Below are 22,773 nucleotides of genomic sequence, written 5' to 3'. Positions count from 1 at the left end.
TGTACATATATATAATTATATATATATATATATATATAGAAATGAATTATTGCATACACATATTACATATATTATATTACATAATAAATATATATAATAGATTATGTAATATATATATATATATATATATATATGTATATATATAATAAAAAAAATCTAAACCAAAATGTAAAAAAAAAAACATATAACTACTGCAAAAAACACAAGGCTATACTTAACATGTATGTAAAAATAAATGTACGAATTTTTATGTATTTTTGGTTGAATATTTGGTTAATTTAAATGAAATTATTTTTATAATATGTTATTATTTATTGACTCGAATACAATGTGTTAGATACGGCTACAAATTACAAAAAAAAATTCCCATTTGGTAAATGACAGAAATAGAAATCCCTTCTCCAGTATCACCCTCCTTGCACACATGATATGGGGGTCTTCTCTGTTTGGAGATAACCAGTCCTATGAAATGCAGACATATCTGACCCTGGGATCTGGAGGAGCTTCTCAGGGAGCAGGATATTGCAGTGTGGCTTCTCATTGGGATGGGAGACAATCCTGCCTTCTCCTCTGCGCTGTATTATCAGCTCTGATCACCAGGTGCACATGGGGAGGTCACACAATGAGGACACACTTCTCATATAATAGCATCAGCCCCCCCCCCCCCCCCCCAGGAAAATAAAGCCCACCTCATCAGTTAACACTGCAATTGTTATTACTGAAGAAAAATCTATCACAATATCACAATCCATCGCCCCCTCTCCCACTAAAAAAGCTAAATTATACCATAAAATACCGAAATCTATACCGAAAAAATAAAATTAATAATAAAAAAGAAAATACACACCAAAAATACGTATTTTTCCACAAGTTAATGGGAAGCATTGGTAGATACAGTATGTTTTCGTTCAGGAAAAAAATGCAGGAAACGCACAAAGCGCATATTCCCTGCAATATAGATTATTTATGTGATATATATATATATAGATGATATAAAGGTATAGATAGATAGATAGATAGATAGATATGAGATAGATAGATAGATAGATAGATAGATATGAGATAGATAGATAGATAGATAGATAGATAGATAGAATGGAAAGATGAATATATCTAGATATGATATAACTGTTCATATCAATGTGGTAGAAAGAATAGAGAGGGAAAGTATATATATAAAGTACATATAAATAGATTAACAGCTAACATAGATAGATAATAGAATAGATGATAGCTTCAGAAGAAAGAGAGAGAAAAAGAAAGAAAGAAAGAAAGAGAGAAAGAAAGAGAGAATATATATAACATGGATACATCAATAAATGTTTCAATTTCGAGCAGTGAAAATTTCTAAACTCAAATTCCGCAGCTGCACTATCCATACCAGCCTGTGCCCCTCTGTATACTCCATACCAGCCTGTGCCCCTCTGTATAATCCATACCAGCCTGTGCCCCTCACCCTCTGTATAATCCATACCAGCCTGTGCCCCTCACCCTCTGTATAATCCATACCAGCCTGTGCCCCTCACCCCCTGTATACTCCATACCAGCCTGTGCCCCTCACCCTCTATATACTCCATACCAGCCTGTGCCCCTCACCCCCTGTATACTCCATACCAGCCTGTGCCCCTCACCCCCTGTATTCTCCATACCAGCCTGTGCCCCTCACCCTCTGTATTATCCATACCAGTCTGTATTATCCATATCAGCCTGTTCCCCTCACCCCCTGTATAATCCATACCAGCCTGTGCCCCTCACCCCCTGTATTATCCATACCAGCCTGTGCCCCTTACCCCTGTATAATCCATACCAGCCTGTGCCCCTCACCCTCTGTATAATCCACACCAGCCTGTGCCCCTCACCCTCTGTATAATCCACACCAGCCTGTGCCCCTCACCCTCTGTATAATCCACACCAGCCTGTGCTCCTCACCCCCCTGTATAATCCATACCAGCCTGTGACCCTCACCCCCTGTATAATCCATACCAGCCTGTGCCCCTCACCCTCTGTATTATCCATACCAGCCTGTATTATCCATACCAGCCTGTGCCCCTCACCCCCCTGTATTATCCATACCAGCCTGTGCCCCTCATCCCCCTGTATTATCCATACCAGCCTGTGCCCCTCACCCTCTGTATTATCCATACCACCCTGTATTATCCATACCAGCCTGTGCCCCTCACCCTCTGTATAATCCATACCAGTCTGTGCCCCTCACCCCCCTGTATTATCCATACCAGCCTGTGCCCCTCACCCCCTGTATAATCCACACCAGCCTGTGCCCCTCACCCTCTGTATAATCCATACCAGCCTGTGCCCCTCACCCCCTGTATAATCCACACCAGCCTGTGCCCCTTACCCCCCAGTATACATATATAATATAATAATACAATAGAGGAGAATGGCGCAGTCATGGCTACCTACCCCGGAATCGCAGGTGTCCTTGCGAACATTTATCAGCCACATAAAATACCTCATTTCAGCCATAAAGAAACAAGCCGGGCACCCGGGCTGTATTGACTCAGGTGTCAGGACTCTTTATTTTTAATTATAACCTGCCCTTTTTTTTATTTTTATTCCTTGGCAGAAAAAAAGAAAAGAGGGGGGGGGGGCATCAGAATCCAGGAATAAGGGTTTGTGCCCCCCCCCCCCCTCTTGCCCCCTCCCCCTCCTGAAGTTATTGGGAAGGCACAGGGCTGAGGAGTCTGGCACTACTTCATTTGCAGAAGCAGCCGCAGCACCCAGGCGGAGGGATACACCACAGAGTTCAAATGTCAGCAAGTTTGTAGAAAGAGAGAGGAGGTGACTGGGTGGAGTATCCATCCGCGGAGCAATCCCGGCTGTATGCCGCTCTGCAGGACCGTGCATGGCACACAGGCTCAGGCTGTCTCTCCCTGGACATACTCCACAGGCTCTTCCCTGGGATCTGTCACCCCCTCCCCTTCCACCCTGGCTTTTAGAGAGCACCTCTGCCACCTTTCACCCTGCACCCTTGGACCCCCCCTCCACCCCCAACTCCCTCCTCCACACACAGGCAGGTGATCCCATCTGCCCCCCTCTTTGTGTTGTGTATGCAGCTCCTGAGGATCCTTCTTCAGTCATGATCATCTGAAGACCCCTCCATCCATCCATCCATCCATGCAGGATCTGGGCTGAGGACAGCGTCTCCTTCTGTCTGAACTGACTGTGGACTTCTCTCCCTAGTGTTACTCTTGTTTTGCTGCTTCTACTGTCACCCTCATCATCCTCATGGATATAGCAACAGGTCCTGAGTCCTTGGAGAGGTGCTTTAACAGGGGGCAGAGTGACTGTGCCAAGATGCTGGACAATATTAAAATGGAAGATCACCCACTCAGGGCTGGCACTGCCACATTGGGAGTTTTGCTGGGTAAGTGTTTGTCATTTTACTTCAAGTCCGAAACTTATGCACAACTCACATGACTCTGCTTCATCCCCAAATCTTATGTGCCTCACATGATAAGTGTGACCTGATGCAGGTGCCAAGTGTGCCCTTCCAGATATACTCTCTGCAAACACTGTGTCCCAGGATTATAGATAGTGGGGAGATGTAGCAGAGCTAAGTTTTTGTTTTCTTTTTGGACCACTTTGAGTTGCACTTCTGCAGATGATCTCACAGTCACCTGCATTCAGCAACTGGAAATGAAATCCAGCTCTGCTACATCTGTACAAAAAGAGGAGAGAACCATATAGCAGGGCATATAGAAAGGATGAATATATAGACAGTAATTAGTGTATTATTCTACTAACAATACTAATGTGCTGTAATAGGAACGACCACACTGCCACTAGTAATAATGCCACAGTACTAATACTGGTAACAAAATAAAATACAAATATGATAATAGGATATCTACATATCCACCACTAGCAGGCAGGTTCTAGGGAAATATTAAATATAATATAGAGTGTAATGTAAAAATGTTATTGAATATTAATACTAGAATATATATTTTATATATATATATATATATATATATATATATATACACTATACACTTACATTATTTATATATTTAAAACACAATATATAATATTAATTATATAGAAAATAAGACTATACAATATATATATATATATATATATACACATGTATGCATATATACAATATACATTCACTGACAGATATATATATTTAAAACACATACAGAATATTTAATATGAATTATATGTAACACTATACAGTATATATATATATGCAGACACTCATAGAGACATTATATATAGAGTTGTAGGTATGTAAGGTAACAGAAAACATACACAATAGATAATAGTAATTATATCTCACACTATACAGTATATATAATTCCTAAAACCTTCAGGATTACTGGCCCATGGAATAATCTAGAAGTTTAGTCCAGGGGCAGATTTGGCACAGGACATAAAACTTGCCCCTTTACCAACCCCCAGTGCCCTGCAGGAGACTGGAGCAGTGACAGGCGCAGAGGAAGGAATATCCGGCTCCGGTGCACAGTGTGAATGGGGCCGAGGATGTCTCTGGCATCAGACTGGCTGTAATCAGTGCAGGCCGAGTATATAGGGAGCTATATATATTCTGCTGTACGGTCCTCAGTATAACCGGGCAACTAGGATTGTAATTACATCGTTATTTTAATTAGATTTATTCAACATATATTACAGTCACATAGACCATTACATCTGAATGTAGCAGTCTATAGTCTATCATCTATTATCTATCAATCTCATATCTAGTTATTTCATATCTATCTTTCTCTTCTATCATATAGCCACATTTATAGTTCTACTATCCAACTGCAATCTGCTTATCCATTATCTATCTATCTATCTATCTATCTATCTATCTATCTATCTTATCTATCCTTTTACGTATAAATCTCATATATATATATATATATATATATATATATATATATATATAGTTCATATCTATCTATTTATCTATCTATCTAATCTATCTCTCTATCTATCTATCTATCTATCTATCTCTTCTATCATATAGCCATCTTTATAGTTCTACTATGCAACTGCAATCTGCTTATCCATCTGCCTATTATCTATCTATCTATTTATCTATCTATCTATCTATCTATCTATCTATCTATTATCTATCTATCTCTATTATCTATCCTTTTATGTATAAATCTCATATATATTTATATATATATATATATATATATATTTCATATCTATCTATCTATCTATCTATCTATCTATCTATCTATCTATCTCTTCTATCATATAGCCATCTTTATAGTTCTACTATGCAACTGCAATCTGCTTATCCATCTGCCTATTATCTATCTATCTATTTATCTATCTTTCTATGTATCAATCTCATATATATCTACTTATTTCATATCTATCTATTTATCTATCTATCCTCTATGTATCAATCTTCTCATATCTATCATAATAAACCTACTAAATACAGATGTCATTACACATGTGTGCAGTAATCATCATCATCATCCACATGTATAGAATGTGTATATGGTGTTGCTATCACTTTATCAGGAGCCTACAATGCTATGATTGCTATCCTCCTGTAAATGTATGGGATATGTATGCAGGAAGGATAGTCACTGTTTTAATGTGAGTGCATTATCATCATCATCATCATCACCTAGATGGATGTATTATGACTACCATACACTTAATTCACTTGATCACCCTATAAGCCTATAAAAAGTATTTCATGTCCACATATATCGTTTAAACATAGGTGCAATTTTTTATAATTCACTTGCATCCCCAGCATCCCCATCCTGCACATGCATCCACACACTGCACATAATTCACTGTATGACATATTTTGTATTTTTGAGGCCATTATCTTGCTATATGTTCACTTTTTCTTGTGTGGCCATCATCATCACCACCTACTTATCTATGTGCTAATGGCCACCCTCCTGTAATTCAATGTATATATATATATAACTATATGCAGCTGCATCATGGTGTAATATGTACTTGTGGCCCCCAGGCTCAGAGTGCCAGCACCAGGCAGTGTGTGAGGGCTGCCAGAGACCCATCTCAGACCGCTTTCTGATGAGAGTGAATGAGTCCTCCTGGCATGAGGAGTGCCTGCAGTGTACAGTGTGCCAGCAGCCTCTCACCACCAGCTGCTACTTCCGGGACAGAAAGCTCTTCTGCAAGCAAGACTACCAACAGTAAGCCACCTCTGCCCATCTAACCATACTGTGCCATGCTCTGTGCCATAGGTGCCCAATGCTGCTATTATACAGTGCAACAACTCTCTACCCATCTAACCATACTGTGCCATGCTCTGTGCCATAGGTGCCTAATGGTGCTATTATACAATGCAACAACTCTCTACCCATATAACCATACTGTGCCATGCTCTGTGCCATAGGTGCCTAATGGTGCTATTATACAGTGCAACAACTCTCTACCCATATAACCATACTGTGCCATGCTCTGTGCCATAGGTGGTTTTATACAGTGCAACAACCATCTGCCCATCTACCCATACTGTGCCATGTCTCTGCCATAGGTGCTAATCAGGGGCGTTGCTAGGGTCTGAAAACATCCGGGGCACAAGCCCACTGTGTTGATATTGCACATTAAGGCATGCTTACAGGGGTGTTCTGGTTTATGCAAATGAAGTGCAGTACTGCAAACTGCAGCCATTATATAATACAACATTCGGTAACTTTCCAATATCAGTTATGTTTCATTTCCTCACCACTGCAGAAATCTTTGCTTGGGCCCTTTAATATTGATGGGAGTGGACCTTGGGCAACCCCACAGATCATCCCCCCACCCCCCTTGTACTTGTTCCGCTGATCCGCCACTTGCGGGCTGCGCGGGCATGAGTTCAGTCACTTCGGTGCGCGAATCCCGTGATCCCGCAAGACCCGTGACCTCCCACGCCGAGTCTCGCGGGATCACGCGCCGCAGGACGGGATTGCGCACCGAAGTGACTGAACTCATGCCCGCGCAGCCCGCAAGTGGCGGATCAGCTGAACAAGTACAAGAGGGGTGGGAGGGGGGGGGGTGATCTGTGGTGGGTTGCCCAGATCCAATCAATATTAAAGGGCCCTGGAATAGCCAAATAAAATAACAAAATGCTACCAGGCCAGCAGAACATTCTGGGCACTGGACAACACATCCTGGGCTCAAGCCCCAAATGTTTTGACCAAACAATGCCCCTGTACAGTGCAAAAACCTTCTGCCCATATACCCATACTGTACCATGTCTCTGTGCCATAGGTGCCTAATGGTACTGTTACACAGTACAACAACCCTCTGCTCATATACCCACACTGCCATACCTCTGTGCCATAGGTGCCTAATGGTACTATTATACAGTGCAGCTGCCCTCTGCCCATCTACCCATACTGTGCCATAGGTGCCTAATGGTGCTATTACACAGTACAACAACCCTCTGTTCATATGTACTTCTGACCTCAGGAACTAAACCAAACCTCCCCCCATATATCATGTGCCTTCCATACCTTGCACTCTTCTCACAACTTCTCTGGTCAGAGGCAATGAAGCATCATCACCTCTGTATCCACATCATGAAATATCCCAATTATCTATCTACACTTCAGTTTGGGCTAAACACAGGCAGGTGTGATAATAGCAGGGATGGGATTTGGTGACTTGTGAGAGTAAAATCCAGTTCATGGTAATGATAGGAAAGGAGCCTGATCTTCTAGATAAACACTGGGGATTGTTCTGTGGAGGGGAATTACTAATACTGCCTTATTTGTTCACCTGCAGCCTCCTAGACTATGTGTATGTGCAAGGCAGGTAGGTAGATAAATAATAGATAGATACAATCTAGTAGATAGAAAGATAGATAGAAAAACACCATGGATAAGTAACTACATAGTTGATAGGGAGATAAATAAATATAGTACATAGAGAAGGATGGATTGATCGATATTAAACAGATACTATAGATACATTAATAGTTGATAGAAATAGAAAGATAAATAAATAGACATAGAAAAGTAAATAAATAAATAGTTTATAATAGATCATAGATAGAGAGAATACATTGTAATTAGAGGTGTCAGAATTATCATAAAAGCTTTGGAAGGAAATGACGGTGATAATGTGAAGGTGGTGACATCTTCTCTGCCATTGTTTGCTCATTAAATAATCCTGTAACCGCACAAGTTTAAAGAAGAATAAAAATGAGATCCGTCTTGTAGAAGGAACCGACCTCCTATTAACGTAAGAAGTCTTGGCGTGCAGTCACACAGAGCGATTGTCACCTGAGATACTTACTACCTGCTCGGATCAGATGGCCTGTGATATAGGGTATTATATAGTATATTATATGTTCTGGATTATTGTATCATTTGGATCGGATCGGGATACGTTTATAGGGACAGTGCGGAAAAAGAAATGTATAAAAGCCGCATAATTGATCGAATATATAGTGTTTATATATATTATAGTGTGTGTGTATGTATATATATATATATATATATATATGTGTGTGTATATTTAGTGTGTGTGTGTGTGTATATATATATATATATATGTATATATAGTGTGTGTGTATATAGTGTGTGTGTGTATATATATATATGTATATAGTGTGTGTGTATATGTATATAGTGTGTGTGTGTGTATATATATATATATGTATATAGTGTGTGTGTATATAGTGTGTGTGTGTATATATATATATGTATATATAGTGTGTGTATATATGTATATAGTGTGTGTGTATATATATATGTATATATAGTGTGTGTGTGTGTGTATATATATATATGTATATATGTATATAGTGTGTGTGTATATATATATGTATATATGTATATAGTGTGTGTGTATATATATATGTATATATATAGTGTGTGTATGTGTGTGTGTATATATATCTATATATATATATAGTGTGTGTGTGTGTGTGTATATATAGTGTGTACGTATATATATGTATATAAATAAAATACATGCTCCACACATATATGTAATACACGATCTCCAGTATTCAGTAAGTGCTCTCACCCAGAAGCCGCATTTATTCTACATTTCTTTATCTCTTACTATTATTTACCGCATTGGTTGTAGAGGCGATTGTCTTATATAACGCCAAAATACCGCAATCGGCCGTCCTGTACCGCAGCTCCCCCGGTGAATACGACCAGCCTGTGTGACCTGTAGCCTTTCCTGTTTTCTATCGTCCTCAGCCGCTTTTATCATGTTTCCCTCTATTTTGCTGCGGCTTTTTTCTTGACATTTGCGCTATTTTTTTGCAAAATGCCGCCCTTGCGTCAGTTAACCATTCAGGTGCGTTTTCTGCCCAGAGTAATCTCTGTATTTATGCAACTTTTTCTGGCGTTTCTGCTCCATTACAGCTTATTAGCGCAGGAGATGCGTTTTTTTTAACCCCTATGTCTCCGAGGCCACTTTTCTCTAGCTGCGTGGCCCCTATCGGGTCTGAGCCCTGCAGTCACCCAAACATTGGCCGTCATAATGAGGGGAGAGGAGTGGTGGGGGTGAGAGGGTCTCTTCAATGGGCTCTCCATGCTTGTCAGTAGAATTTGGAGGCTCTTTGTGCAGTGGGGTGCACCCAGCTACTTCAATCACTCAGACATAATAGGTCTCTGCTAGAAGTCTGCACAGACACAAAGAGAAACATCTATTGCTTTGCATCAGTCTTTGTCAGGCAGCTCCCATACAGGCCCATAGTCATTCCTAGCAACCATATATCTAACCTACCTCCAGCAGGATAGCCCTTCTCCCTGGTAACCTGCTCCAGTCTGTCACTCTGCTGCTGACTGGCAGTTTTAGTTCACTTTTTTTTTTTCTTGTATCCCCTTGAAATAGGACAAATGAATATGCACCCTTTATTTTTATTTTTATTAAGTAAAATGATCCAATTAGAAGAAAAATGGGACAAATTAGCAGGATAATTAGTCAGGAGATCTGGTCCTGGAAGAGAAATGCCAATAAATAAATAGATTAATAAAGTAGATTAATAAATAAATACATAAGTTAATAAATGAATAAAATAAATAACCATTTTTTTTACATTTTTGTATTTTTTTTACATTTTTAAACTTCATATTTTTACTATTGTGAAGTCATTATTACATGTATTTTTTTTTACATTCTCACGTTTATATTTTTGTTTAGTATGGTGAAGTTATTATTAAGTATTTTTTTTTTACTATTGTCAAAAATTATAATTTTACATTTTGATGTCTTGTTTTTTACTATGTACATTTATTAAGTTATTACATGTATTTTTACACTTTTTGATCTTTCTCTTTTGCTATTTTGAAAAGCTATTATTGCATGTATTTTTAATTTTTTATCTTTATATGTTTTACTATTGTGAAAAGTTATTATTGCCTGTATTATTATTATTTTTTACATTTTTCATCTTTATATTTTTTTTACTTATTACATGTCCAATTTTTTTAAATGAGCTTTTTTTGGGGGAAATATTTGGATATTAACAAAATAGGACCAATGCATATCTCTAAAGATATAAAGGAAAGTCCATTGGAAACAGTATAATGTAGAATTATATTACGTTATGTCATACTTTCCTGACATAGTCCGATGTAGATTATATTTTTTTTAAATGATATTTGATGGTCTTATGTTAGATTCTGGGCATGCCTCATCTGTGGATGGCTGTGTTATTGTTATAATAAGGAATTGTGAGGCAGGCGTTGGTGTACTACTACACTTGAGAAACTCACCTCTGCTACATCTGTGTCCTACTATCCCTTCTTATATCATTATCATTCACACTCTTGTAGCTGTTTAGCTGCTAAGTGTACATTTCATCTCTAGCTGGCGGGGGACGGGTTAAGCATTGCCGCCCGTTTAGGACAAGTGGGACCCTGTTGAGGTATTCATGCTTACTGGCAATTAAGAGAGATATCTCCTTGTAAAGTATTGTTGTATCACAGCACCTGGTGGGACTGGACATGGGGACCTGCTGTGGGGCTGTCACCATGAACCGTCACTACCAGGCCTTAATGGCGAGATATATGGGAAGAAGCCTTATTCTCTGAAATGTATCCAAGACTTTTATTTCTATAATCCAGATGAAATACTTGTGGCGTCTCCTGATGCGGTGTCAGGTAGAGGGACGTGGTCGCTTGTAGTGGTACTCTGGTGCCTTGCTGATTAGCATTTTTAGGGTCCATTCACACGTCCGTGTGTGTTTCCGCGGATCCGCAAAACACGGACACCGGCAACGTGCGTTCCGCATTTTGCGGCACTTAATAGAAAATGCTTAATCTTGTCCGAATAGGATATGTTCTATTTTTTTTCGGGAACCGAATTGCAGACCCGGAAGTGCGGATCCGCAATTCCGGATCCGGGCAGCACATCGTGCGGCCCAATAGAAATTAATGGGTCCGGAATTCCGTTCCGCAAAATGCGGAACGGAATTGCGGATGTGTGAATGTATTGGCACAAAACAATATGGTGAACTCCTAGCTCTTCATATTTCCTTGGTGATTTGACAACAATATCTATCTATTTATCTAATAATCTACTATCTAATAATTCTTTCCCAGCATGCACACTTGCTTTTATATCCCATAGAAGTGACTGGGGCATGCTGGGAGTTGTAGTTTCAGAACAGCTGGAGTGCCAGAGGTTGCTGATCCCTGATTCTATCTATCTATCTAATAATATATCTGTCTAATAATCTACTATCTAATAAAACATTATCTCTTTCTTTCTTTCTTTCTTTCTTTCTTTCTTTCTTTCTTTCTTTCTTTCTTTCTTTCTTTCTTTCTTTCTTTCTTTCTTTCTTTCTTTCTTTCTTTCTTTCTTTCTTTCTTTCCCAGCATGCACAACTACTTAACTGTTCTTGTATATCCAGTAGAAGTGACTGGGGCATGCTGGGAGTTGTAGTTTCAGAACAGCTGGAGTGCCAGAGGTTGCTGATCCCTGATTCTATCTATCTATCTATCTATCTATCTATCTATCGATCTATCTATCCTTCTATCTATCCCTCACTTTCTCTCTATCTATTGAAATAATGTAGCACACCGCGGTATTGTAGTCGGTGTTATTTTGTATAGTTCCATCATCTGGCACTGTATTGTACATTGTAAAACAACGACTTACATGTGATTCATTTACAAGAACAAATACATAAAACCAATACGGCATAATTAATGCTGCAGTATTTATTTTACTCACTTATATAGCGCTACTATATTCCACAGCGCTTTACAGACATTAGCATCCAAGCTGTCCCCAGGAGCTCACAATCTAAGGTCCCTCTCAGTATGTCTTTGGAGTGAGGGAGGAAACCCACACAGACACGGGGAGAACATCCAAACTCCATGCAGATGTTGCCCTTGGTCGGATTCAGGACCCCAGCGCTGCAAGGCACCAGTGCTAACCACTGAGCATAAACTAGATATATCAGGGTCAAGCCGCCCATTCAGGGTTATGGTCTATGAGGACGTGTAAGGGGCACACAATTGTGGAGGACGTGTAAGGGGCACACAATTGTGGAGGACGTGTAAGGGGCACACAATTGTGGAGGTACAGATGATATTAGCAGCATCTCCTTTCACTTATGTTCAGCCACCTTTTTATATAATTTATTGGGAGACAAGACTTTGTATGTAAGGATCTATTTGTTAGAATGTTCTATGTATTCTAATAACATGTAACACACATACATACACATATAGACGTATATATAGTTATTTAGACATACACACAGATAGAAACACACACACATATATATGTACCTAAATACACAGCCACTCATATAAGCAGAGACACATGCACACCTAAGCATATACCATACATACGTACACACACACACGCAAATGCATAGCTAAACACATACACACATGCATACCTGCATACACAACCTTACATATATGACATAGCCAGAAACACACACACATAAACCTACAGACACATACACTCGGTTTAGCACATACCTTACCATAAATATACATGTATACACAGACCACACATATATGCAGAAACACATATACATAAACATACATACACACGGCTAAGCACATACCTTACCATAAATATGCATAAGCATACATAGCTAAACATACACCATACATATACACATATATCTATATACAGAAACACACACACAAACATAAACATACATACACAGAAACACACCTACGCACAACCAAGCACATACCTTACTATAAATACACATAAGCATACTAACACACACATATATCTATATATAAAACCACACATATATGCAGAAACACACACATACAAACATAAACATACACACACAGACACACACCTACGCACAACCAAGCACATACCTTACTATAAATACACATAAGCATACTAACACACACACACACACACACACACATATCTATATATAAAACCACACATATATGCAGAAACACACACACATAAACATACATACACACAGCGAAGCACAAACCTTACACAGGCACGTGTAGATACACAGCTAACATATACAGACATACACAACATACAGACACTCTATATACGCAAGCACACATAAATGCAGAAACACACATAGACACAGCCAAGTACAAACCTTAAATAAATTCACATGTACATACACAGCTAAACATATTTAAAAAACATACACACACATATACCTGTATACGCAACCATACATATATGCAGAAACACACACACATACACAAACACATAAACCTACATCCACACAGCCAAGCACATAAGTGTGTGTATATATATATATACACACACACACACACATACACATAAACCTACATACACACAGCCAAGCACATAAGTGTGTATATATATATATATATATATATACACACACACACACACACACACATAAACCTACATACACACAGTCAAGCACCTAAGTATATATATATACACACACACACATACACATAAAGCTACATACACACAGCCAAGCACATAAGTGTATATATATACACACACACACACATACACATAAACCTACATACACACAGTCAAGCACATAAGTATATATACACGCACACACACACAAAATACACATACACCTACATACACACAGCCAAGCACATAAGTGTATATATATATATATACACTCGCACACTTACATCACGCGTAGTGCAGTTGTACCCAGACATCATGCTGTTCTCATTGATAGTAATGATAAAGACATTTCAGGCTCAGCCAATGTTTTATATCAATCTGTATCAGTGGTCAGGGGATTATGTAGGCAGTGATAAAAATAAGCAGACACCGGGCGGCAGGATCTGTATGTAATTTTGCACACTGGATGACTTGCAGCTTGAGGAGTACCCTGCTCCACATCTCCTATTTTTGAGCACTCACAACCTCCTTCATTAAAAATCCCCCAGTCCCCTATATTATGTTGTCAAAGCTCTTGCTCCTTAGGAAGTGGAAGAATTCAATGAAAATTCTTACTGGTGATTAAAACTCACCATAGATCTATAAACCAATTCCTTCCAGTGATGTTGAAATATATATAATGTATATAATATACAATCGCTAAATGAATAGTTCATAGATAAAATGTCATACAAGTAATATTAGATAAAATGCTTTATAATCAAAATAATAATAAAAGTTACAAACAAATGCTACAGCCAAAGGGTTAATGTTACTGGTACATTCACAATCACATATACTAACCACAGTGCAACAATAGTAATATTGTAGTAAAATGCCTTCTTTTATTTTTTCCCATTTTCTTTAATTTTCTTTTATTGTATATCATTTTATCGCTTCTTGCAAAATTCCTTAATTTCCTTCCACAATCCACTTGATTGTTTTATGCCGACTGTGTGCTGAGGTTCAGCCCAGGGACAAAAGGATTTTGTAAAAAGGAATAAGAAGAAACCGAAAAATAAAATGAAAGGAAAAATAAAAGCATAAAAAGCACACATTTTATTTATAAAATAATTTCATTTTCATTTGGGGTGGGTTTACATCAGCGTTATGGATTCCGTTGTAACATGGTTATAACGGAAAAATAACGGAATCCATAAGACAGAAGTCAAAACGGAAGCCTTTAAGAGGCATTCCGTTTTGATCCTTCATACTACAAGTCTATGGGGAGCATAACGGATCCATTATGCAGGAGTCCAGTCCTGCATAACGGAAACCAGGACGGATCCGTTATGCTGCCCATAGACTTGCATTATGACGGAATGCAAAATGGAAGCCTTTAAGAGGCATTCCGTTTTGATCCTTCATACTACAAGTCTATGGGGAGCATAACGGATCCATTATACAGGAGTCCAGTCCTGCATAACGGAAACCAGGACGGATCCGTTATGCTGCCCATAGACTTGCATTATGACGGAATGCAAAATGGAAGCCTTTAAGAGGCATTCCGTTTTGATTCTTCATACTACAAGTCTATGGGCAGCATAACGGATCCATTATGCAGGAGTCAAGTCTTGCATAACGGAAACCAGGACGGATCCGTTATGCTGCCCATAGACTTGCATTATGACGGAATGCAAAATGGAAGCCCGAGGCATTCCGTTTTGATCCTTCATACTACAAGTCTATGGGGAGCATAACGGATCCATTATGCAGGAGTACAGTCCTGCATAACGGAAACCAGGACGGATCCGTTATGCTGCCCATAGACTTGCATTATGACGGAATGCAAAATGGAAGCCTTTAAGAGGCATTGCGTTTTGATCCTTCATACTACAAGTCTATGGGGAGCATAACGGATCCATTATGCAGGAGTCCAGTCCTGCATAATGGAAACCAGGACGGATCCGTTATGCTGCCCATAGACTTGCATTATGACGGAATGCAAAATGGAAGCCTTTAAGAGGCATTCCGTTTTGATTCTTCATACTACAAGTCTATGGGCAGCATAACGGATCCATTATGCAGGAGTCAAGTCTTGCATAACGGAAACCAGGACGGATCCGTTATGCTGCCCATAGACTTGCATTATGACGGAATGCAAAATGGAAGCCTCGAGGCATTCCGTTTTGATCCTTCATACTACAAGTCTATGGGGAGCATAACGGATCCATTATGCAGGAGTCCAGTCCTGCATAACGGAAACCAGGACGGATCCGTTATGCTGCCCATAGACTTGAATTATGACGGAATGCAAAATGGAAGCCCTTAAGAGGCATTCCGTTGTGATCCTTCATACTACAAGTCTATGGGGAGCATAACGGATCCATCTGGTTCCCATTATGCAAAACGGACAAAAAAAAGTCCCTGTCGACAGGACTTTGTTTTCCGTCTTGCATAACGGGAACCAGGCGGATCCGTTATGACTCTCATAGACTTCTATTAGAACGGAAAGCAAAATGGAATGCCTCTTAAAGGCTTCCATTTTGCATTCTGTCTTATGGATTCCGTTATTTTCCGTTATAACCATGTTATAACGGAACACATAACGCTGATGTGAACTCACCCTTATTAGTACAGTGTTTAGGAAAGGGTTACAAGTGTCTCTTCTTCTCCCAGTTCTGTCCTAGGCCTTGGCCAAGCAATGGGTTATGTAGCGCAGCATGTAAGGCCTCGTCCTGGGTAAGGTTACTATTATTCTAGTGGGAAAAAAAATGAAATAATGAGAGACTTTTCTGCATTTAACAGCATGTGATATTAGCAGGACGAGATACCGTATATCATTCGGAGTGACGTATGCCTTTTGCTAGGCAGGTATGTCATTGTATCACATACAGTCCAGATCTGCCTAATGCTACCCAGCATTTATATTTCTCAGGTATATTGTAGAGTTTACATTCATATTAGAACATTGTTTACCATGAAATATTTATGTAGTGACAAATACTTTTCTTAAGACTCGGTACTCATTTTGCTTTTACCATAATCGCTCACCAGAGAGATGCCGGCGGATGACCTTAGCGCATTTTCAACACATTTAGAATTTTTTTGAGGGGGGTGGGAGTGGGTGCATATTTTCAAATGACTGTTGATCCGACCCATCTGTATGCTGAGCCCGGCAATCTTGCCTGCGCCAAAAATCTGTCTTCAAACGTTTTCTGAGAAGGTGCGGCATGAGAAAATGCAGGTTTTAATACACAGACGCACAGAGAAGTCATTTTTCCTTGCATCAATTTGGCGCTAAAATCCCTTTTTTGTGGTTCCTGATGCACGGCCCTTGGCGTCAGTGTTTTGAAGCAAGTATATCGGTGTGCAAACTGATGATATTTAATCATTTACCGATATTTTTTAAAACATTTTAATCTTAAAAATCAATATCCAGCCCCCCCCCCTCCCCATGTTTTCTTTTATCAAGACGGAAGCGGACCTAAAAGTAATGTATCATATGTAGCAATAAAAAATAAAAATAAAAAAAAAAATAAATAATATAAATATAATATAAAAATAAAAAATATATATAATAATAATAATAAAAATAAATATAAAAATTGAAATTCATAAAAAAAAAAAATAAGTCATTTGGTATTATTTAATGCGCCTCGCTGGTTTCTGCAAGATAAGTAAGCGCAAGGTAGTAAAATGTTTAATGAGTGTCTATAATCTTCGCCGAACCTGTTGTAAACTGGAGATACATTGTTTGAACTGGAGATTTATTCTTCTGTGGTTTTGGTTAAAAATTAATAACTGTGACGGAAGAGACAATGGAGAATGGTGGTAATTACTTAAAATATAAAAAATGATGATGGCCGACATTAGGACATGATAATCAGTGTCCGTGTAATAGCAGTGTGGGCCAGTAAAAGGACCACGTGGACTATTAACCCTTGCAACACCTACACACTCTCCATCATGTCAACTAGTAAACTTTTTGTTTGAAATTGCTTTCAGCCCAAAAAGCATAGGGGTAAAAACCTGCAACACGAACCACGTGCACCATACACATAAACACATAACACATAATAGCCCTGCTGTATTAGGTCAGCCTTCCGAGTGAACATATACCCTTACCTCTACATTACCCTAATACTTTACATGACCACTACATAAAAAAATGAAATGGTTCATTGATATACGGAACACCTGTCAGTGACTCATAGGATGAGGGTACAATATTTCAACAGCCGTAATAAGGCCACAGATGCAGCTCTGGTACGCCTCACTTGGTCCCTAAGCTTAGGGTCAAACATCATGAAAAAGTGGAAAATGGACTAAAAATAAAAACAATAGAAGAAAACATAGTGTAGGTAGACTTATTTTCAGGCAGTGCTCCATGGGGGAGTAGCCTGTAAATGTGGTGTAACAAACAAAAAAAAAACTATAAAAAGTAAAAAATACATAAATTAAATAAAATATGAATAAAAGTATATAAATATATTAAACAAACAACAAAAAGAAAAAATAAACAGAAGAAAACTTAGCTCAGGAGGTGCTGGTTCTTATTCATGAGACCCAGGGGGTGTATAAATACTTATTTTCAGGCAACGATCCTTGGGAAAAGAATATGCTAATGTGTTTAAAAAAAAAAAAACAACAACAAAAAGCAAAACCAATATATAAAAATAAACAATAGAAGAATAAAGGTATACAATCATGTTAAACAATAAAAAGAAATTATATATATATATACAGTATATAAGAAAAGAATGCTCAGGTGGTACTGGTTCTCATTGATGAAACTCTGCAGGTATATGGAGATTTATTTTTAGGCAAAGTATTCAAATTAGCTTATGTCCACGAACTCAAAAGGAAGTGTGACCCATCTGTAGACCGCTGTTTCGGGGTTCTTGCCCCCATCAGTTCAGAGCAGGATGCTAGTTGGTTGGAGGAGATGCGGTTTTCTGGTTCTTGTTGGTGTATGAAGACATTTTGCAATGCTCTATGGGAACAAAAGTGCAAATGAGCTCATAAAGCATAGACAAGTTATTGCGGCACTCGAAAAGCATATTTGCCTACCATACCTCGGGGAAGACTTGAGTTCTTCAAAAAATACTACCTCTTGAGATCAGGTGAATGACATATTTCTTTTAAAAAAAATTGTTTTAATTTTTAAGCAAGATTCAACAAGTGGGTTACCTACCCGCAAGACATATATAGCGGTCACCATCAGTCCCAATACTATTACTACTATCACTAATAATAATGAAAGCATAGTACCATCTCATTAGTAGCAGTTTTATAAAGGCAGTTACAAAATTAGAGGAAGTAAATTCCACAGATACAGGTCTTCAGTAATCCCTGCATGCTATACAATAAAAAGTAAATTATTTGGTTAAAGCCGACAGTTATCTCCTGTCTACGACCAGCTTAAAAGGGTTGCTTGCTTTGGACAATCCCTTTTTGTTAGAAGGGTCTCCAAGCAATAAGATGATCACAGGGTGTCCCATTGCTTGCACGGTGCAAGTTGCACCTCCAGTGATCAAGTGTAACCTGAGGGAAGGTAGGCAACAAGTGTTTTATTTGTCTACAGTGCCTCCACAGGGTAAATGAAGTATTACACAGTTCATTTTTGAAATAAGTGGGAGAATCGTATATTGCATGGATGTGTTGGGCCCTTTAGAGAAAGAGATACTCTCTTTAGGCACTCTTTACAGATAGATGAAGGTCCAGAATGGGGGATAGACTGTATTGATCAAAAATGTGCTAAGAAAAAATGTGAAACCTTTGAAATGTGAGTTCCAGCACAGGTGCCCAGTGTTGGGGTGGTGAGGAGCTCCGAGATAATCAGTCCAGGTTAGAGTATCTTTGTAGTTTGGTCTGAAAACCTTCTGAGTGTTTAATACTGATAACCTTTCTTCAGGATAGCTCTTCAGCATCTGATTGTTGGGGGGTCTGACACCCCTGCCGATCAGGCCGCGGCTTTGTCCTAGCTTACCGAGCACAGTGCCATTGATTGGATAGGTGGCTGTGCTTGGTATTGCAGCTCAGCCCCATTCACTCGAATGAAACTAAGCTATGTCTAGGGCATATGACCGATGAACATGATGTCACTGGTCTAGAAAGAGGTCTAGAAGTTGGACCGCCACCAATCAGATAGGTCATCTGTATAGGACACTAATCATTAAACTCCCATTAACATGTCTGTTTAGAAAACATTATCATTGTCAAGACAGTCATCATGTTCATGGTTAACAGAGCATGATTGTCCCATTAAGGCGAGGGGGGAGCAATGCAAAAAGTAATACATGGTAATGTAAGTGGGATATGAGCAGCTGCCAAAAATATCTGATGCTACTTATCTCTGGAGAAAGAGAAAATAAGGATTCATGTGTCCCCTGACATAGGCCATTGGTCAAAGGTCCAACAGCCGCTATGGACAGGGATCACGTCAGCACATGCTCCTGATATTGCAGAGATCTAATGTCTATTTCAAGTCCTATACAGACATTACCCTCCCTATCATTAGGTTCTCCAGGTAAGTAGACTTACCTACAGCTAATTCTCATTAAGCTCACAAATACAAACAGGCATACGCGCCTACACACAGACAGACAGACGCGTATAATGAGATGCACACAGACACGCATTGTCTTACAGCTGGCGTCAAGAGGTGACAGAGATATTAGAAGTGGTTATTTGTCTCTCCCGTGGTTTAACCCTTTCACGTGAAATTACACTACAAACACTCAGGGCAATGTTCTCCTCGCTTCATGGCTGGTTGGTGCATGTTAAGAGATGAGGATCCTTGGCTCGGTAAATTGAGACATCTCCTTGCAAAAAAGTGACAGCTGTAGTGTCTCTTGTCACCGGGATCCTATGTGGGAGTAAACATTAGGCCGATTGAAGTTTCCATTGATATTAGATCACTGTGGGCATCACGTGGGTAGGCATGCCATTCGTGAAGGAGCATTTCACTGTAGTTTGACTTTAGGTTGTAGTATTTGCAGTTGGTAGATTATGTGCTGCAAATACAGGTAGGAGGCTCCTGGGGGCTCACTTTGGGATTTTTTTGATTTGGTTTTACAAAATACACTTGGCCCTAGTTAGGGGCATAGCTAAAGACTCATGGGCCTTGGTGCAAGAGTTCAGCTTGGCACCCCTTTCCCTCAGTGCTTTGAGGCGAGGGGCAGGGAAGCACATAGCCTTCGTGCTGCCCAAGGCAAAAATTGAAAATGGCAACCTCCCCATGCCAAATTCTTGACCTAACCCCTTCCTTCCAGTCAGAGGTGTAACTTGACCAGCATGCACTTTTTATAATACCAGTGTCTTCTTATGCGGCACAAGGGTCCCTGGGCCCCCTCAGGCTCCTGGGCCCGGTAGCGACTGCTACCTCTGCACTCCATCCTTTAAATTTTTGCCCCTGGCCACAAAGCAATGAGGGAAGCGTGGCCCAGGATGAACTCTTGCACCAGGGCCCATGAGTCTTTAGCCATACCTTAATCCATGTACAATCCAAATTCCATGTTTGTGATTTGGGTTCCCACCAAACTGATCACATGTTCGAAAAATTTCTGAGCAAATTTCCTGCTGGAAAAAAATGATGGCATGGAAATAAATGGAATGTTACTCAGTTCAGGAAGAAATGCCGGGGATTAGTCCCATTGAGTGACAAGGAGAATAATCCTCATGCAAATCTGCTGTAGATCTACTGAACACCCACAGGCACAACCACGACAAATCCGCAGCAGAAGTCTGAGAGTGTAGCCACACATTTGTGTTGTGCATCAAATTGGTGAGGATCCAACCACCAGGACCCAATCAATTTTAACAATGAACTGAACATGGTCCCTGATTTTTCTGAAGATCTGACCATGCCTACATAGTTTCTATCTACTGAAGTTTTGTATGTTTTCTCCTAATTATTATAATGTAGAGGAACTGCAAAAACTGAGCTTCCGTCTTCAAAAATTTCAAGGGCCAGTACCTGATAGTTATAAAGGAAGATGGGGGTCTCAACTGTCGGACCCCTACTGATTTAAACTGAATGATGTCTGATTGGCCTATCATGGAAGTCTATGATGGTTTCACTTTTGTAACAGGATAATTGAGCCTTTGTGTGTCCATTCACCCCTTAAGAGTAAATCTGAAACTGCCCATACATGCGGTGACCCACTATTTGAAAATTATATGTGAGTTTTGGACAAATAAGCAATCTGTCAGGCTGAATTTTTTGGGCTGTCCGCCGAAAGTAAAAGTGAGTGGCATGATTGGTTGAATTTGGCCAATCAGTTACCACTTTGTGCAAGCCCGCTGGGATTTTTTTTAACCCTTTTCAGCCCTGGATGATTTTCCTTTTTTTTGCATTTTTGCTATTTGTTGCCTTCCCATAGCCATAACTTTTTTTATTTTTCCGTTGACATAGCTGTATGTCAGTTTTTTTTGCAGGACAAGTAGTACTATCTGATGGCACCATTTAATATTGTATACAATTAAGAGCGAAGCTGACAAATTGTACTATCTAATGGCACCATTTAATATTGTATACAATGAAGTGCGAAGCTGACAAATTGTACTTTTTAATGGCACCATTTACGGTAATATTACATACGATGAAGTGGGAAGCTGGAAAAAAAAATTCCAAATGGAGTAGGATTTCGGAAACAAAGAATGCAATTCCTCCATAGGGTTATCAGATAGATTTTTTTGGCATTCCCATTGTGGTAAAACTGACTTGTTACCTTCATTCTCTGGGTCAGTACGATTATAGCGATGACAAATTTATATAGTTTTTCTTAGATTTTAACACTGAGATTAAATAAAAACGTTGGAAAAAAATGTTTCTTAGCATCGCCATATTCTGACCCCCTCAACTTTTTTTTTTTTTTTTTTAGTTAAAGGAGTTTTCCTGAGATTTCTTTTACTGATGAACTACCCAGGACCCCTACCGATTAGCTATTTGAGAAGGCAGCAGCCCTTCTGTGAGCGCCGCAGGCTTCTCTCTGCTTTTCTTAGACCAGTGAC

General features: G+C 39.3%; 1 protein-coding gene across 4 annotated transcripts in view; it reads left to right on the top strand.

Moving 5' to 3' along the window:
• The first annotated feature begins 2,833 nt into the window (after positions 1–2,833).
• The window catches only part of LMX1B (LIM homeobox transcription factor 1 beta), a 132,403-nt gene continuing 112,463 nt past the window's right edge, over positions 2,834–22,773 (top strand). For all 4 annotated transcript variants that reach the window (XM_044306506.1, XM_044306504.1, XM_044306503.1 and 1 more), the window contains exons 1-2: positions 2,834–3,385; positions 5,981–6,167. In XM_044306506.1, coding sequence (XP_044162441.1) covers positions 3,247–3,385; positions 5,981–6,167 — 326 coding nt within the window. In that variant the 5' untranslated portion in view covers positions 2,834–3,246. The remainder of the gene's footprint in view (positions 3,386–5,980; positions 6,168–22,773) is intronic.

This window comes from Bufo gargarizans, chromosome 9 (assembly GCF_014858855.1).
Source record: "Bufo gargarizans isolate SCDJY-AF-19 chromosome 9, ASM1485885v1, whole genome shotgun sequence".
NCBI lineage: Eukaryota > Metazoa > Chordata > Amphibia > Anura > Bufonidae > Bufo > Bufo gargarizans.
Note: the sequence above shows the minus strand (reverse complement) of the source record. Positions and strands in the feature narration are given on the sequence as shown.